Here is a 17,268-nt window from a genome sequence, read left to right as displayed (position 1 = left end):
AGATCTGAGTTGTTGCAGTAAAGGGAACAGTAATTTAATCCTGTTAGCTAGTATTTCCTCGTACTGTAAGTGAAGTGGTCACTCAAGTGCCTCTTTCCTTATCATCTCCTCCCAGAGGGAGACCAATCAGACTGTGGTTGTGTCCCAAATGGCATCCCATTCCCTATATAGTGCCCTATGATGGTGCCATTTGGGACCCACGTTAAATGATTAAACCCTGTCAATCAGGCAATCAAATTGATTTATAAAGCAGATGTCATGAAGTGCTGTTACAAGCCATGTAGCCCTGAGGCATAGTCCTAAGGCTCAGGTCCTCTGGGAAGAGAGAAAGAGAGCAAAAGAGAGATGGAACAAGTAGAGGGAGCATACAGTACTTAAGATAAAAAAAGGACACCAGATAACACAGGAGAATTACACCAGACAGACTGACGCTAGCCCCTGGCATATAGACTACTGCAGCGTGGATACTGGACATTGAGATGGGGGGGGGGACACTGAGGCCACATCCGACGATACCCCGGGACAGGGCTAACGAGGCAGGATATAACCCTACCCACTTTGCCAAAGCACTGCCCACACACTACCAGAGGGATATCAATAGCCCACCAACTTATTACCCCTGAGACAAGGTGGAGTATGGCCCATGAAGATCTCCCTCACCGCAAGAGCCCGAGGAGGCGCAAAATCAGATAGGAAGATCACGTCAGTGTCTCAACCCACTCAAGTCGAGTATAGCGATATTCAATGTGATGCACCTTCCTAGGGACGGCATGGGAGAGCACTAGCAAGAGAGTGACTCATAGGTTCAGAGGCAGAGAATCCCATTGGAGAGAGGGGAGCCAGCCAGGCAGAGACAGCAAGGGTGGTTCGTCACTCCAGTGCCTTGCCATTCACGTTCGAACCCCTGGGCCAGACTTTACTCAATCATAGAACCTACTGAAGAGATGAGTCTTCATTAATTAAAGACTTAAAGGTTGAGACCTAGTCTCCGTCTCTCACATGGACCAGCAGACCTTTCCATAAAATGTAACTCTATAGGAGAAAGCCCTGCCTCTAGCTGTTTACTTAGAAATTATAGAAACAATAAGGAGACATCCGTCTTGTGAGCTTACGTGTAGGTATGTACGGCAGAACCAAATTGGAGAGATAGATAGGAGCAAGTCCATGTAATGCTTTATAGGTTATCAGTAAAACATCGAATCAGCCCAAGCCTTAACAGGATGCCAGAGGCTTGTGCTGGAGTAATATGATCAAATGTTTTGGTTCTAGTCAAGATCTTAGCAGCCGTATTTAGCAATAGCTGAAGTTTATTTAGTGCATTATCCGGGTAGCCGGAGAGTAGAGTATTGCAGTAGTCTAATCTTGAAGTGACAAAAGCATGGATTAGCTCTTCTGCATAATTTCTGGACTAAAAGTTTCATATTTTTGCTATAATACGAAGATGAAAAAAGCTGCTCTCTAAATATTTTCCACATGTTCGTCAAAAGAGAGATCAGGGTACAGAGTAACACCATGATCCTTCACAGTTTTATTTGAGATGACTGTCAACCATCAATATGAACTGTCAGATGAAACAGCAGATCTCTTTGTTTCGTGGGACCTTTAACTAGCATCTCTGTTTTTTCTGTGTTTAAAAGTTGTAAAAAATTCCTTAGGTCTGAAACACAGTCTTCCAGAGTAGGCAATTTTGGGGCTTCACCATGTTTCATCGAAATGTACAGCTGTGTGTCTGTTGACATTATGTTTCCGAATAACATCACCAAAAGGTAGCATATATATATAGTGAAAACAATAGTGATCCTAAAGCAGATCCTTGCATAGCTGGTCCTCTGTAATAGAGCAGCTGGTCCTCTGTAATAGATCAGCTGGTCCTCTGTAATAGATCAGCTGGTCCTCTGTAATAGATCAGCTGGTCCTCTGTAATAGATCAGCTGGTCCTCTGTAATAGAGCAGCTGGTCCTCTGTAATAGAGCAGCTGGTCCTCTGTAATAGAGCAGCTGGTCTTCTGTAATAGATCAGCTGGTCCTCTGTAATCAACACACACACACACAAACAGCTTCTTCTCAAATAAATCCTAAACTCTATTGTATTGGTTCATAAAGGAGACATTATGGTAGTATTGATATTGAAAATACTACGATGTTGTTATGAATTCAGTTTTGTCTAATTCAGTTTTCCTTTTTCAATCGATTTCTGGATTGAACACAACTTTTATCTCTTGCCCAGCATCATCCCTATCTGACTATGACCCATATTTATCTCTTCCCCGCCCTCTCCCCAGGTTCCTCCCATCCTATTGGACAAGCAGTTCTCTGACTTCACTCCTGACATCACACCCATCATCCTAGCAGCTCACACCAACAACTATGAGATCATCAAACTGCTGGTGCAGAAGGGGGTGTCTGTGCCCCAGCCACATGAGGTGGGTCTGAATCAGGATATATGCTACACAATGGTTTAGTACTATGGTAAATTATAAAATACTACATGCTACAGTATGATATAGTATGTAATGTAGTAGAGTACAATAGTCACAGCAGGCTACACTACACTATACAGTATGATACAATAGTAGAGTACAGTATGATAGTTACAGTACTGCCCTCCGTCCCCTAACTCTCCACAACCGGTGTGTGTTCCAGGTGCGCTGTAACTGCATGGAGTGTGTGTCCAGCTCTGATGTGGATAGTCTTCGTCACTCCCGCTCACGTCTCAACATCTACAAGGCCCTGGCCAGCCCATCACTCATAGCCCTCTCCAGTGAAGACCCTTTCCTCACAGCCTTCCAGCTCTCCTGGGAACTGCAGGAACTCAGCAAGGTGGGGGTTTCAACAGATATTTGCTAAGTTTATTTAATTTAATTTAATTGAGCTGGAGGATGAGTTTGAGTCGAAGAAGAGTGAGGAGTTGTCTCAGCAGTGTACTTTATAAGCAGTTTATGGACTATTAATGTACATACTTAATTATTATTTGGAACATAAGGCTTCCACAATAGAGTGCCACAGACGCCCATCTTCTGCCTTTTAGGAGATGGACGGTGTTCCATGATGGACGGTGTTCCATTTATTTGTGCTCGACTTTTATCCAACATTTCCTGACTGTTTCAGGTGGAGAATGAGTTTATGTCGGAGTATGAGGAGTTATCTCAGCAGTGTAAACAGTTTGCCAAGGACCTGTTGGACCAAACCAGAAGTTCCAGAGAACTAGAGCTGATCCTGAACTACAGAGATGACATCAACCCTCTACTGGATGAGAACACCAACGATCTGGCCAGACTCAAACTGGCCATCAAATACACACAGAAAGAGGTAAGACACAACCGATGTGTTTGTTGTCATTTTTCTGCTTGTTGACACTTGGCCAGGTGACTCTCCCTCCCAATGTACAGCTGAGGGTTTTGCATGTAATATTGCAGTGGATAAAGCATGAAGCTAACTGCTGTTATCTTTAAAATAGGATTGAGAAGTAGTCGCTGGCCGGATTTGGGTGGAGACTTCCTATGGGAGTTGGAATTATGTGATAATCACCAGGCTGTGTCTGGAAATGGCATCATTCCTTAGTAAAACAACACATTACTGGAGCTCCACAACATTACCAAAAGTATATGCTCGTCGAACATCTCATTCCAAAATCATGGGCATTCATATAGAGTTGGTCCCCTGTTTGCTGCTATAACAGCCTCTACTCTTTTGGGAAAGCTTTCCACTAATGTTTGAACATTGCTGCAGGGACTTGCGTCCATTCAGCCACAAGAGCATTAGTGAGGATGGGCGCTAATTTTGGGTGATTAGACATGGCTCGCAGTCTGCATTCACTTTGTGCACGGGGGCATTGTCATGCTAAAACAGTAAAGGTCCTTCCCCAAACTGTTGGCAGTAAGTTGGAAGCACAGAATTGTCTAGAATGTCATTGTATGTTGTAGCGTTAAGATTTCCCTTCACTGGAACTAAGGGGCCTAGCCGAAGCATGGAAAATTAGCCCCATACCATTATTCCTCCTCCATCAAACTTTACAGTTGTACTCTGCATTTGGGTAGGGAGCGTTCTCCTGGCATTCGCCAAACCCAGATTGGTCCGCGGACTCCCAGATAGTGAAGCGGGATTCATCACACCAGAGAACACATTTCCACTGCTCCAGAGTCCAATGGCTGCGAGCTTTACACCACTCCAGCTGACGCTTGGGATTGTGCATGGTGATCTTAGGCTTGTGTGCGGCTGCTCTGCCATGGAAACCCATTTCATGAAGCTCCTGACGAACAGTTCCTGTTCTGATGTTGTTTCCAGATGCAGTTTGGAACTCGGTAGTGTCTGTTGGAACTGAGGACAGACAATTTTTAAAAAGCTACGTTCTTCAGCACTCGGCGGTCCTGTTCTGTGAGTTTGTGTGGCCTACCACTTCGTGGATGAGCCATTGTTGCTTCACAATAAGTTTCCACTTCACAATAACAGCACTTACAGTTGACCGGGGCAGCCCCAGCACGGCAATAATTTGATGAACTGACTTGTTGGAAAGGTGGCATCCTATGAAGGTGCCACTTTGAAAGTCACTGAGCTCTTCAGTAAAGCCATTCTACTGCCAATGTTTGTCTATGGAGTTTGCATTCAATGGAAACACAACACAACAAATACCTTATTTACATAAGTATTCAGACCTTTTGCTATGAGACTCGAAATTGAGCTCGTGTGCATCCTGTTTCCATTGATGATCCTCGAGATGTTTTGACACCTTGATTGGAGTCCACATGTTGTAAATTCAATTGATTGGATATGATTTGGATACATCTTTCTCCCACAGTTATATAAGTTCCCATGTCAGAGCAAAAACCAAGCCATGAGGTCGAAGGAATTATCCGTAGAGCTCCGAGCAGGATTGTATCGAGGCATAGATCTGGGGAAGATTACCAAAAAAATTCTGCAGCATTGAAGGTCCCCAAGAACACAGTGGCCTCCCTCATGGAAGAAGTTTGGAACCACCAAGACTCTTCCTAGAGCTGGCCGCCCAGCCAAACTGAGCATTTGGGGGAGTAGGGTCTTGGTCAGGGAGGTGACGAAGAACCCGATGGTTACTCTGACAGAGCTCCAGAGTTCCCCTGTGGAGATGGGAGAACCTTCCCGAAGGACAACCATCTCTGCAGCACTCCACCAATCAGGCCTTTATGGTAGAGTGGCCAGACGGAAGCCACTCCTCAGTAAAAGGCACCTGATAGCATGCGTGTAGTTTGCAGGAGGCACTTAAAGACTCTCAGACCACGAGAATCATGATTCTCTGGTCAGGTGAAACCAAGATTGAACTCTTTGGCTGAATGCCAAGCGTCACGTCTGGAGGAAACGTCTGGCATCATCTCGACAGTGAAGTTTGGTGGTGGCAGCATCATGCTGTGGGGATGTTTTTCAGTGGCAGGGAGACTAGTCAGGATCGAGGCAAAGATTAACAGAGCAAAGTACAAAGAGATCCTTGATGTAAACCTGCTCAAGAGTTCAGACCGAGGTAAAGGTTCACCTTCCAATAGGACAAAGTCACTAAGCACACAGCCAAGACAACGCAGGAGTGCCCGGACTTGAACCGAATCTCAGGAGAGACCTGAAAATAGCTGTGCAGCAACACTCCCCATCCAACCTGACAGAGCTTGAGAGGATCTGAAGTGAGGAATGGGAGAAACTCCCCAAACAGGTGTGCCAAGCTTGTAGCGTCATACCCAAGAAGACTCGAGACAGTAATCACTGTCAAAGGTGCTTCAACAAAGTAAATTATCTGAATACTTAAGTAAATGTGATATTTCAGTGTTTTCTTTTTTATACATTTCAAAAAAATCTGTTTTTGCATTGTCATTATGGGGTATTGTGCGTAAATTGATGTGTGGAAAAAAGCGATTTAATACATTTTCGAATAAGGCTTTAACGTAACAAAATGTGGACAAAGTCAAGGGGTCTGAACAGTTTCCGAATGCACTGTATAGTGTATGTCTCAGTCTGCTGTCCAGTCCCTTGATGGGAACATAATGAAACATAATGATGCTTCAAATACCATAATGCTCTGACTGAATGTTTCCTTGGAATACTGACTCACAATACATCTAAATGACACAGAAAGCAACATGTTACACAGGAAAACAACAACCTTGGCTACATTGCATATGGCACCCTTATCATGGCTGGTATGCCGTCAGTAGTTTGTGGGAATATTGTCTCATGTTAAGTATACACCACTGTATTGTGAATGTTTGGTTTATGGTTGGTTGCTGCTAGACTTACTGTAGATGAGCATGTACAGTACAGTTATGAAATGTTGCCCCCTCCTGAGTAGAATGGGATGCTGCATCTGTTTTCATGAACAGAGTGAAGAGGACCGAGAACTGCAGAAGAAAACACAAATTCATTGCTTAATACTTTAAGCCCTTTCCATGAGACGGACATATACAGTATGACACTACTGAAAATACACAACATGCTATATCGCTTTAAGGTTATGGATAGAACAGAGATAAGACTCCATAGAGAGACATTTCTAACGAACTCCATGTTCCTGTTTGAAAGAGTGCCTGTCTGTCAAATCTTTGCCTCATTAAACATCATTATGTTTTTGTCTCCGTGAGATTTGATAGAACCATCTGCTGAACATTTGCGCTGCCTCTGTGTGACGTAAAGTTCATCTCAGTCTAATGGAATTACGAACAATTACAACCAAATGGATCCCCATCACTTAGAGCAGGGCATTGTGGGGGATGAGGTCATTAGTGAGGTCATCAGTCAGAGAGCGACTGAGACAGAGAGTGTTTTAGACAGTGCCTGAGACGGATAGAGTGTTCCTTATCAAACCTTGTAAGCAGAGGCAGATCTGAGAGAATTGTAATGCTCTGGTTACACACCCACCCCAGTTCCTGGAACTGTGCTGACAAGGACAATATGAAGAGAAAGTATCCGACACAGCGCAGTACAGTGTGTGAAGAGGATATTAGAGAGGAACAGAGATGCCAGGGAGGGACACTTGGGACCAGGCCAAAAACAGCTGGTAACACTCATCAGAATGATCAGGCACATTAAGGTCATTAAGAGCTGGAGGTGCTGCTGGACTAAACCAGACTAAACAGTCATTGACCGAGTCCCAAATAGCACATAGGGTGTAATTTGGGATGCACACATAATGTAATCTGGGACGTCAATTGACCTCCTCCATTAGCTGAGTATGTTTACTGCTGTCAGTATGCTGTATGCCTTACCCAACTGCCAAGACTTGCTTAAGATGTGCCTGTTTTCGTGTCAGTTGTGGAGTGGAAAGCAACTGAGAAAGAATATTAAACATTGTGAAGTTACATTAGACACACAGGTCTCCAATAACAGCTAATCAGTAATGTATCATAAAGGCTGACCCTCCCTCCCTCCCTCCCCCTCCCTCCCTCCCTCTCCTCCATTAGTGAGTATGTTTATCCTCCCTCCCTCCCTCCCTCCCTCCCTCCCTCCCTCCCTCCCTCCCTCCCTCCCTCCCTCCCTCCCTCCCTCCCCCTTCATACCCCCTCTCTCGATCCTCTTTCTCCTCCCCTCTCTTTTCCTCCCCTCCTCCCTCCCTCAATCTCCCTCCTCCAGTTTGTAGCCCAGCCTAACTGTCAGCAGCTGCTTGCGTCACGTTGGTACGATGAGTTCCCTGGGTGGAGGCGTCGTCACTGGGCAGGGAAGTTCCTAACCTGTGTCTTCATCGGCCTCCTCTTCCCCCTCTTCTCCCTCTGCTACCTGGTCTCTCCTAAGAGCCGCTATGGACACTTCATCAGGCAAGTATCCTAGACATTAGAGAGGCAGGCCAGCAACTGGAGGGTTGCCAGTTTGAATCCCTGGTCTGATGGGAAAAATCTGTCAGGAAGCTGAAGTTGAATTTATGTTAGACCTAATGGACAATAAAGTAATCTTCTTCTACATCATTAGGAAGCCCTTCATCAAGTTTATCTGCCACACAACATCGTATCTCACCTTCCTGTTCCTCCTGCTGCTGGCCTCCCAGCACATCGTCTCTACAGACCCCAACAGACAGGGGCCGACTCCTACTGTGGTGGAATGGATGATACTGCCCTGGGTACTGGGTAAGAGTGTGTGTGTGTGTGTGTGTGTGTGTGTGTGTGTGTGTGTGTGTGTGTGTGTGTGTGTGTGTGTGTGTGTGTGTGTGTGTGTGTGTGTGTGTGTGTGTGTGTGTGTGTGTGTGTGTGTGTGTGTGTGTGTGTGTGTGTGTGTGCGCGCGCAGAGGTGCACAACATGATTGGTCAAGAAAGGATAGACCCGGACACATGCTGCTCCCTCCAAAGTGATCCATAACACGATGTCAACTCCACAGAAGGTCAGCTGATGATAGAGCGTCATTCGAGACATACCACGTAGACTGCTATTGGTGTTGATACTAGTTGATGACAATTCTGACAGGAAATGGTAGAAACCAAGCTTGTGTTTCAGCCAAATACCCTATCGACCTTTTACCGCTGGTTTTCATGCATTGTACACACACTGTATTGTAAGACAACCCAGCCCATGTGTTTCCTATTTAACTTATGTTCAGTGCAACCGCATGGCAGGATGCATGGGCTTGCAACCAGTCTACCTGTTCATACCTGTCTACCTGTTCATACCTGTCTACCTGTTCATACCTGTCTACCTGTTCATACCTGTCTACCTGTTCATACCTGTCTACCTGTTCATACCAGTCTACCTGTTCATACCTGTCTACCTGTTCATACCTGTCTACCTGTTCATACCTGTCTACCTGTTCATACCTGTCTACCTGTTCATACCTGTCTACCTGTTCATACCTGTCTACCTGTCCCGTATCACCGCTTGATATGGCAAATGCGCCACCCTCAATTGCAAAGCGCTACAGAGGGTGTTGTGGTCAGCCCAGTACATCACTGAGGCCAAGATCCAGGACCTCTATTAGGCGGTGTCAGAGGAAGGCCCGAATAATTCCCAAAGACTGCAGCCACCCTGGCTATAGTTCACTCTGCTACCGTCCAGCAAATGGTACCGGAACGTCGACTCTTGGACTAACAGGCTCCGAGACAGCTTCTAACCCAAGCAATAAGAGTGCTAATTAGTTCATTAATGGTTACCCGGAGTACTTACACGGACCCTATCTTGCACTGACTCTATGCACACTCACACACAAACTAGAACAACGCTCACACACAAACTAGAACAACGCTCACACACAAACTAGAACAACGCTCACACACAAACTAGAACAACGCTCACACACAAACTAGAACAACGCTCACACACAAACTAGAACAACGCTCACACACAAACTAGAACAACGCTCACACACAAACTAGAACAACGCTCACACACAAACAAGAACAACGCTCACACACAAACTAGAACAACGCTCACACACAAACTAGAACAACACTTTCACACAAAACCCATACACATTCAGATACTCTACATACACGCGCACACACACACACACACACACACACACACACACACACACACACACACACACACACACACACACACACACACACACACACACACACACACACACACACACACACACACACACACACACACACACACACACACACACACACACACAGATGTAGGATCTTAATTTGAGCCAGTTTAGCACAGCAGGAAAATAATTCTGCAGCAACAGGAAATGGAGATGATCATTTTTCAGTAGTGTAAATCAAGTCTGAAATTACAAACTTTAGAAGCCTTTTTAAAACTCAAATACACTACAAGTTTGCATTTCCTGTTATGTAGGAAAATTCTCACCAACATAAGAGTGATCAAATTAAGATCCTACATGTACACACACACATGCATACAGAGTCACTTTAGCTGGCCTTCATGTACATATCTACCTGAAATATTCCATCCCCCTGCACATTGATCTGGTACTGGTACTCTGTATATACAGTAGCTCCATTCTTTTGTATTTTCTTTTTATTATAATTATTTAACTCTGCATTGTTGGGAAGGGCTTGTAAGCAAGCATTTCATGGTTAAGTCTACAACTGTTGTATTCGGCGCATGTGACAAATACCATTTGATCTGATTTGATTTTAACACCCCCTCTTCACCTGGGGAACGTGGACATAGATCAGAGAAGTGAGAGAGACATGACAACCTTAACCCTAACTCTAGGACTACATCCAAAATAGCACCATATTCCCTGTTTAGATCACTACTTTAGACCAGGCCTCGATAGGCCCTCGTCAAAAGTAGTGCACTATTTAGGGAATAGGTTGAGTTACATAGGGCTCTGGTCAAAAGTAATGCACTTTGCAATGGATAGAATGCCATTTGGTACATAATTAGCCCTGCTGGTCTGTTCTCCGTCCTGTAGGCTTCATCTGGACAGAGATTAAACAGATGTGGGATGGAGGGTTCCAGGACTACATCCATGACTGGTGGAACCTCATGGACTTTGTTATGAACTCTCTGTACCTGGCTACCATTTCTCTGAAGATCGTTGCCTATGTCAAGGTACTGTATGATGGTTGTTGTGCACTAGATAATATGAAATACGCTTGAATAAATTGTCGACGAATTCTTGAAAATACAACCACCTTACACTCAGGCTTAATTTAAATGAGTAGGAGCGCCTCACGCTCGTCAAAAGTTGTCCAGTGAGCCTCCCGGGTGGCGCAGTGGTTAAGGGCGCTGTACTGCAGCGCCAGCTGTGCCACCAGAGACTCTGGGTTCGCGCCCAGGCTCTGTCGTAACCAGCCTAATTGGGAGGTCCGTGGAGCGACTCACATTTGGCCTAGCGTCGTCCGGGTTAGGGAGGGTTTGGCCGGTAGGGATATCCTTGTCTCATCGCGTACCAGCAACTCCTGTGGCAGGCCAGGCGCAGTGCACGCTAACCAAGGTTGCCAGGTGCACTGTGACACATTGGTGCGGCTGGCTACCGGGTTGGATGAACGCTGTGTTAAGAAGCAGTGCGGCTTGGTTGGGTTGTGTATTGGAGAACGCATGACTTTCAGTCTTCGTCTCTCCCGAGCCCGTAAGGGAGTTGTAGCGATGAGACAAGATAGTATTTACTAACAATTGGATACCATGAAATTTGGGAGAAAAATGGGTAAAATGTTTTTAAAAACACACAAAAATGATGTCCGGGGGAGAAGGCCTATTGGACTTACTATGTAATGCCGCCTCTCACCCCCTTCTCCTACGCCTCTCCCCTCACTGTCTCTCCCTCTCTTCCACAGTAGACTCTGATCTGTCCCCTCTGTCTCTCCCTCTCTTCTACAGTAGACTCTGATCTGTCCCCTCTGTCTCTCCCTTTCTCCCACAGTGTTTTTGACCTCTCCCCTCTCTGTCTCTCCCTCTCTTCCACAGTTGACTCTGATCTGTCCCCTCTGTCTCTCCCTCTCTCCCACAGTACAGTGGCTTCAGGGCCAGGAACGAATGGCAGATGTGGCATCCTACCTTGGTAGCAGAGGCTGTGTTTGCCATCGCTAACATCTTCAGCTCCCTCCGCCTCATCTCTCTGTTTACAGCTAACTCCCACCTGGGACCTCTACAGGTCAGGATTATCATACTAGATTTACATGATTTGTCATTTAATACTATGTTTCTGTCATTATGTCCAGGAGCAGTATGTATTAAGCATCTTAGAGTAGGACTGCTGATTTAGGATCAGTTTTTCCTTTGAATTCACAATGAATAATATTATATGGTCGGGGGGGGACCTGATCCTAGATCAGTATTCCTACTCTGAGAAGATTGATACATACAGTATGGCCCCTGATCTGTAAAGCACTGAGCTGCAATTTATTGTATGAAAGGTTCTCGTTTATGATGATGATTATGATGATGAATATGACGATAATCCTCATGATTCCAGATTTCTCTGGGCAGGATGCTGCTGGACATCCTTAAGTTCCTGTTCATCTACTGCCTGGTGCTCCTGGCCTTCGCTAACGGGCTCAACCAGCTCTACTTCTACTACGAGACAGACGAGGGACTGAAGGGATGCAAGGGCATCCGCTGCGAAACACAGAACAACGCTTTCTCAACGTTAGTAAAGACCTGATAATGTGTTCCTCTGTAACATGTTTAACTTTTGGGAGGGTTAACACATTCTGTTAACTTTCCCAAAATGCCCAGAATCAGGAGGCAATTAGCAGGAAAACCAGGAATTTCAGGTATTTGGGGAAAGTTACTGGAATTTTGCAACCTTACATTTGATTTTATTTAGATAGATATGTATGTTTTGCCAATTGGCTGGATTAGGGCAAAACTGGAATGGCAGCCTTTTATGATATCTTGACTATTCATGTAGATCCAGCTTTCCTTATATATTCAGAAATATAACCCCCCCTCTCTTGCATCCCCCTGTCTCTCTCTGTCTCTCTCTCTCTCTGTCTTTCTCTCTCTGTCTCTCTCTCTCTCTCTCTCTTTCTCTCTCTCTCTCTCTCTCTCTCTCTCTCTCTCTCTCTCTCTCTCTCTCTCTCTCTCTCTCTCTCTCTCTCTCTCTCTCTCTCTCTCTCTCTCTCACTCTCTCTTTCATCTGTCTCTCTCTCTCTTTCATCCCTTTCTCTTGCTCTCTCTTTCATCTCTCTCTCTCTCTCTCTCTCTCTCTCTCTCTCTCTCTCTCTCTCTCTCTCTCTCTCTCTCTCTCTCTCTCTCTCTCTCTCTCTCTCTCTCTCTCTCTCTCTCTCTCTCTCATCTCTCGCTCTCTCATCTCTCTCTCTCTCTCTTTCATCTCTTTCTCTCTCTCTCTCTCTCATCTCTCTCTCTCTCTCTCTCATCTCTCTCTCTCTCTCTTTCATCTCTTTCTCTCTCTCTCTCTCTCTCTCTCTCTCTCTCTCTCTCTCTCTCTCTCTCATCTCTCGCTCTCTCATCTCTCTCTCTCTCTCTTCTTTCATCTCTTTCTCTCTCTCTCTCTCTCTCATCTCTCTCTCTCTCTCTCTCTCTCTCTCTCTCTCTCTCTCTCTCTCTCTCTCTCTCTCTCTCTCTCTCTCTCTCTCTCTCTCTCTCTCTCTCTCGCTCTCTCATCTCTCTCTCTCTCTCTCATCTCTTTCATCTCTCTCTCTCTCTCATCTCTCTCTCGCTCTCTCATCTCTCTCTCTCTCTCTTTCATCTCTTTCTCTCTCTCTCTCTCTCTTCTCTCTCTCTCTCTCTCTCTCTCTCTCTCTCTCTCATCTCTCGCTCTCTCATCTCTCTCTCTCTCTCTTTCATCTCTTTCTCTCTCTCTCTCTCTCTCTCTCTCTCTCTCTCTCTCTCTCTCCAGGTTGTTTGAGACACTCCAGTCTTTGTTCTGGTCTATCTTTGGGTTGATCAGTCTGTATGTGACCAACGTGGAGGCAGACCACCAGTTCACAGAGTTCGTAGGGGCCACCATGTTCGGAACCTATAATGTCATCTCTCTGGTGGTTCTACTCAACATGCTGATCGCCATGATGAACAACTCATACCAACACATCGCTGTGAGTGTAACCCTATCCTTAACCCTAACACTAACCCTAGCCATGATAGACAACTGCTACCGTTGTGAGTCTTATGCTATCACTGGAAAGCAAAATCATTCATTCATTCACTTGTTTGTGAGCCCAACAACTTGTCTGCGGTCATTTTATATCACACAGTTTTGTTCATATCACTTGTTCAGATGCTTAGCATGTGTTGTTTGTGTTCAGGATCATGCAGACATTGAGTGGAAGTTTGCAAGAACCAAGTTGTGGATGAGTTACTTTGAAGAGGGAGGGACTCTACCTTCTCCATTCAACATCATCCCGAGCCCCAAGTCAATCTGGTACTTCATCTGCTGGATCAGGAAACACATCTTCAAGATCACCAGGGCCAAGAAAACAGAAACATTTGGAACCATAGGGGTGAGGATGAAGTCTCTAGTCTACATCAACAATAATTGTACTGAACAGTAGGGTTGTAAAATGTCAGTAATTTCCCCCAAATTCCCAGGTTTTCCAGAAATCCTGGTTGGATTTCCTGTATTTCTTGTTTATTCCACTCTGATTCTGGGAATCTTCCAACTGGGATTTCTGGAAGACCTGGGAATTTGGGGAAAGTTACCGGAATTCTGCAACTCCACTGAACAGTTCACAGTTGAAACTTCTACTTTTTCTCTTCTGCTCTCGCCTCAGAAGGTTGTTCTCAACAAATTATCGTGAATGAAATTACCTGTTCTTCCCAGAATGGTTAGACGTGTGTCATGAGACATAACTGTTCTGATAGCATCAGCAGTTAGAAGTTAAAGGGATAGAGGGATCTTTCGGGAACTAAAGGGATAGTTCGGGATTTGGGCAATTAACAATCTTTATGTCTCTGCATCCAGTATGAAGGGAGTTACTGGTACTTTCGCAAGCCAATGCTAACTCGTATATGCGCTAGTTTAGCGAAAAAGAATATTGCAAAGACTGGAAGTCTTCACGTAATGTTAGTTAGCATTGGCTCACAAAACAACCTCTACCTTCCTTCATACTGGATCCAGAGACATTAAAATGGTATCCACAAGTTCATCTGACTCTGGAGAAGAAGATAAAGGGTTTCATTGCCCAACTCCCAAACTATCCCTTTAACAGAAAATGGGCAGGTGATGACAGAGCTAGCTGGCCAACTCTCCACCAAGAAGGAAATCACATGAACTGATTAGTCATGCTGCCTGGTGTGCTTTTGGAGTAAGTTAATGTTCCTCTTTTGTAGAGACGGGCTGCTATAAATGTAAGAATAAACCACCAGTATCAGGTATTTATATTTATATTTAAAATTATTATTTCTCATTCATTATGTGTCAGTTTTCAATGTTTTTTATTCTGCTGATGCACATATTTTGAACTCGATTTTTCCCAAATGGCACCCTATTCTCTATATAATGCACTACTTTTGACCAGAGTCCCGGTGAAAAAGTAGAGCTCTATGGCCCCGGTGAAAAAGTAGAGCTCTATGGCCTCGGTGAAAAAGTAGAGCTCTATTGCCCAGTCAAAAGTAGAGCTCTATGGCCACGGTCAAAAGTAGAGATCTATGGCTCAGTCAAAAGTAGAGCTCTATGGCTCGATCAAAAGTAGAGCTCTATGATCCAGTCAAAAGTAGAGCTCTATGACCCAGTCAAAAGTAGAGCTCTATGGCCCCTGGTCAAAAGTAGAGCTCTATGGCCCCTGGTCAAAAGTAGAGCTCTATGGCTCGATCAAAAAGTAGAGCTCTATGGCTCGATCAAAAAGTAGAGCTCTATGGCCCCGGTCAAAAGTAGAGCTCTATTGCCCAGTCAAAAGTAGAGCTCTATTGCCCAGTCAAAAGTAGAGCTCTATGGCCACAGTCAAAAGTAGAGCTCTATGGCCCCGGTCAAAAGTAGAGCTCTATGGCCACGGTCAAAAGTAGAGCTCTATTGCCCAGTCAAAAGTTGAGCTCTATGGCCACTGTCAAAAGTAGAGCTCTATGGCCCCGGTCAAAAGTAGAGCTCTATGGCCACGGTCAAAAGTAGAGCTCTATGGCCACGGTCAAAAGTAGAGCACTACAGCATATAGCAAATAGGATGCCATTTGGGACACATACCTGTACCTGTCCACTCTAAGGGTTATTTCCATTTTATCTACAGAAGTTGTTAGTAACCCAGGAGTGGATGTGTTTGGTATGATTCTATCAACCTGTGGACTGTGTTGTTTTCAGGAGGTTTTGAGGAACCTGGTGAAGAGATATGTGGCAGCCATGATCAGAGATGCCAAGACAGAGGAAGGACTGACTGAGGAGAACTTTAAGGTAAGGCTTGGTTTCCTCTGACGTTCCACATTTCTTTAAAAACAATCTGAATTCAGCACCAGACAGGGACTACAAACTAAAAATAAGCATTGTTTCTGTCTCCAGCAATGAATGGTAATTGACCTGCACTGTCCACTGTAAATGTCATAAATAGATAAGTTGTATGTGTGCATGTTTCTTTCCCCAGGAGCTGAAGCAGGACATCTCCAGCTTTAGGTATGAGGTCCTGGGGATGATGAAGGGGAAGGTGGGGCCTGGGGGTGGGGGTGGGGGCGTGGCTATAGCAGGAAGTAAACCCAGTGAAGTGGCAGGGGCCTCCAGTCTGGTCTACCCTGACCACTCCTTCAAGTACTCCCCCAAGTTCCCCCCGGCCACGCTTAAGACCAACATGTTTCACGTCACCACATCCATGCTCCAGCAGAGGGCAGCCCCCTCCTCCACCTCCTCGTCCACATCCCCTTCCACCTCTCAGGGCTTGAACCGACTGGTCAACGGCTCTGTGGTACCGTCTTGGACCTCCACTGAAACCTCCTCCATCCCCACCTCCTCCACTTCCATCTCCTCTCCCTCCTCCACTCCCTCCATCAACGACGGACTGGCCAGGAAAGATATCTGTGACTTTGGGCTCTACTCTGTGTCTGAGGAGATGGGGGAGGCTGACCTGGAGGATCTGGACTGTGATGGAGAGAAGGAGGAGCAGGGTGGAGCGAGGGAGATGACGTGTACAGAGAAGGAAGAAAACGAAGAGAGGGGAGAGTGAAGAGAGAAGGGTTCATGTTAGAACAGACTGTTGAGAATGAGACTGCTACGTAGAAGGACTATAGAGTGAATACTGTTCAAAAGACCACAAGCGATTTGAATGTATCATTATGATACGTCTTCATGGAGACCTGTGTAGTAACTTGTCTTGCGACTCCAGAACCAATTCAGCTCTCAGACTAATATATTCTGGTCTAGAACGTATAAGCCGGAGACCTGGAGACTAGAAGTCTGTTTCTTGGTTTGTGTACCAAATAGCACTCTATTCTCTATATAGTGTACTACATTTTACAGGGGACAGGGCTCTGGAACCAGACGACATAGGGCTCTGGAACCAGGGGACATAGGGCTCTGGAACCAGAGGACATAGGGCTCTGGAACCAGAGGACATAGGGCTCTGGAACCAGGGGACACAGGGCTCTGGAACCAGGGGACATAGGGCTCTGGAACCAGGGGACATAGGGCTCTGGAACCAGGGGACATCAGGTTCTAGAACCAGGGGACATAGGGCTCTGGAACCAGGGGACACAGGGCTCAGGAACCAGGGGACATGGGGCTCTGGAACCAGGGGACATAGGGTTCTGGAACCAGAGGACATAGGGTTCTGGAACCAGGGGACATAGGGTTCTGGAACCAGGGGACATAGGGTTCTGGAACCAGGGCACAGGGCTCTGGAACCAGGGTACATAGGGTTCCTGAACCAGGGGACATAGGGTTCTGGAACCAGGGGACATAGGGTTCTGGAACCAGGGGACATAGGGTTCTGGAACCAGGGTACATAGGGCTCTGGAACCAGGGTACATAGGGTTCT

The 17,268-nt window shown here is 45.7% G+C and overlaps 1 protein-coding gene across 1 annotated transcript in view; it reads left to right on the top strand.

Annotated features, from left to right (window-relative positions):
- LOC124004915 (short transient receptor potential channel 4-like) overlaps positions 1–16,458 on the top strand; it is a 31,887-nt gene extending 15,429 nt beyond the window's left edge. Inside the window, exons 4-16 of the mRNA XM_046313731.1 lie at positions 2,282–2,422; positions 2,643–2,819; positions 3,108–3,308; positions 7,581–7,766; positions 7,918–8,068; positions 10,327–10,466; positions 11,365–11,508; positions 11,830–12,002; positions 13,219–13,414; positions 13,625–13,819; positions 14,649–14,690; positions 15,609–15,698; positions 15,886–16,458. Of these exons, the coding sequence (XP_046169687.1) occupies positions 2,282–2,422; positions 2,643–2,819; positions 3,108–3,308; positions 7,581–7,766; positions 7,918–8,068; positions 10,327–10,466; positions 11,365–11,508; positions 11,830–12,002; positions 13,219–13,414; positions 13,625–13,819; positions 14,649–14,690; positions 15,609–15,698; positions 15,886–16,458 (2,409 nt within the window). The remainder of the gene's footprint in view (positions 1–2,281; positions 2,423–2,642; positions 2,820–3,107; positions 3,309–7,580; positions 7,767–7,917; positions 8,069–10,326; positions 10,467–11,364; positions 11,509–11,829; positions 12,003–13,218; positions 13,415–13,624; positions 13,820–14,648; positions 14,691–15,608; positions 15,699–15,885) is intronic.
- The last annotated feature ends 810 nt before the right edge of the window (positions 16,459–17,268 follow it).

Source organism: Oncorhynchus gorbuscha, linkage group LG19, assembly GCF_021184085.1.
Source record: "Oncorhynchus gorbuscha isolate QuinsamMale2020 ecotype Even-year linkage group LG19, OgorEven_v1.0, whole genome shotgun sequence".
Classification (NCBI taxonomy): domain Eukaryota; kingdom Metazoa; phylum Chordata; class Actinopteri; order Salmoniformes; family Salmonidae; genus Oncorhynchus; species Oncorhynchus gorbuscha.
Note: the sequence above shows the minus strand (reverse complement) of the source record. Positions and strands in the feature narration are given on the sequence as shown.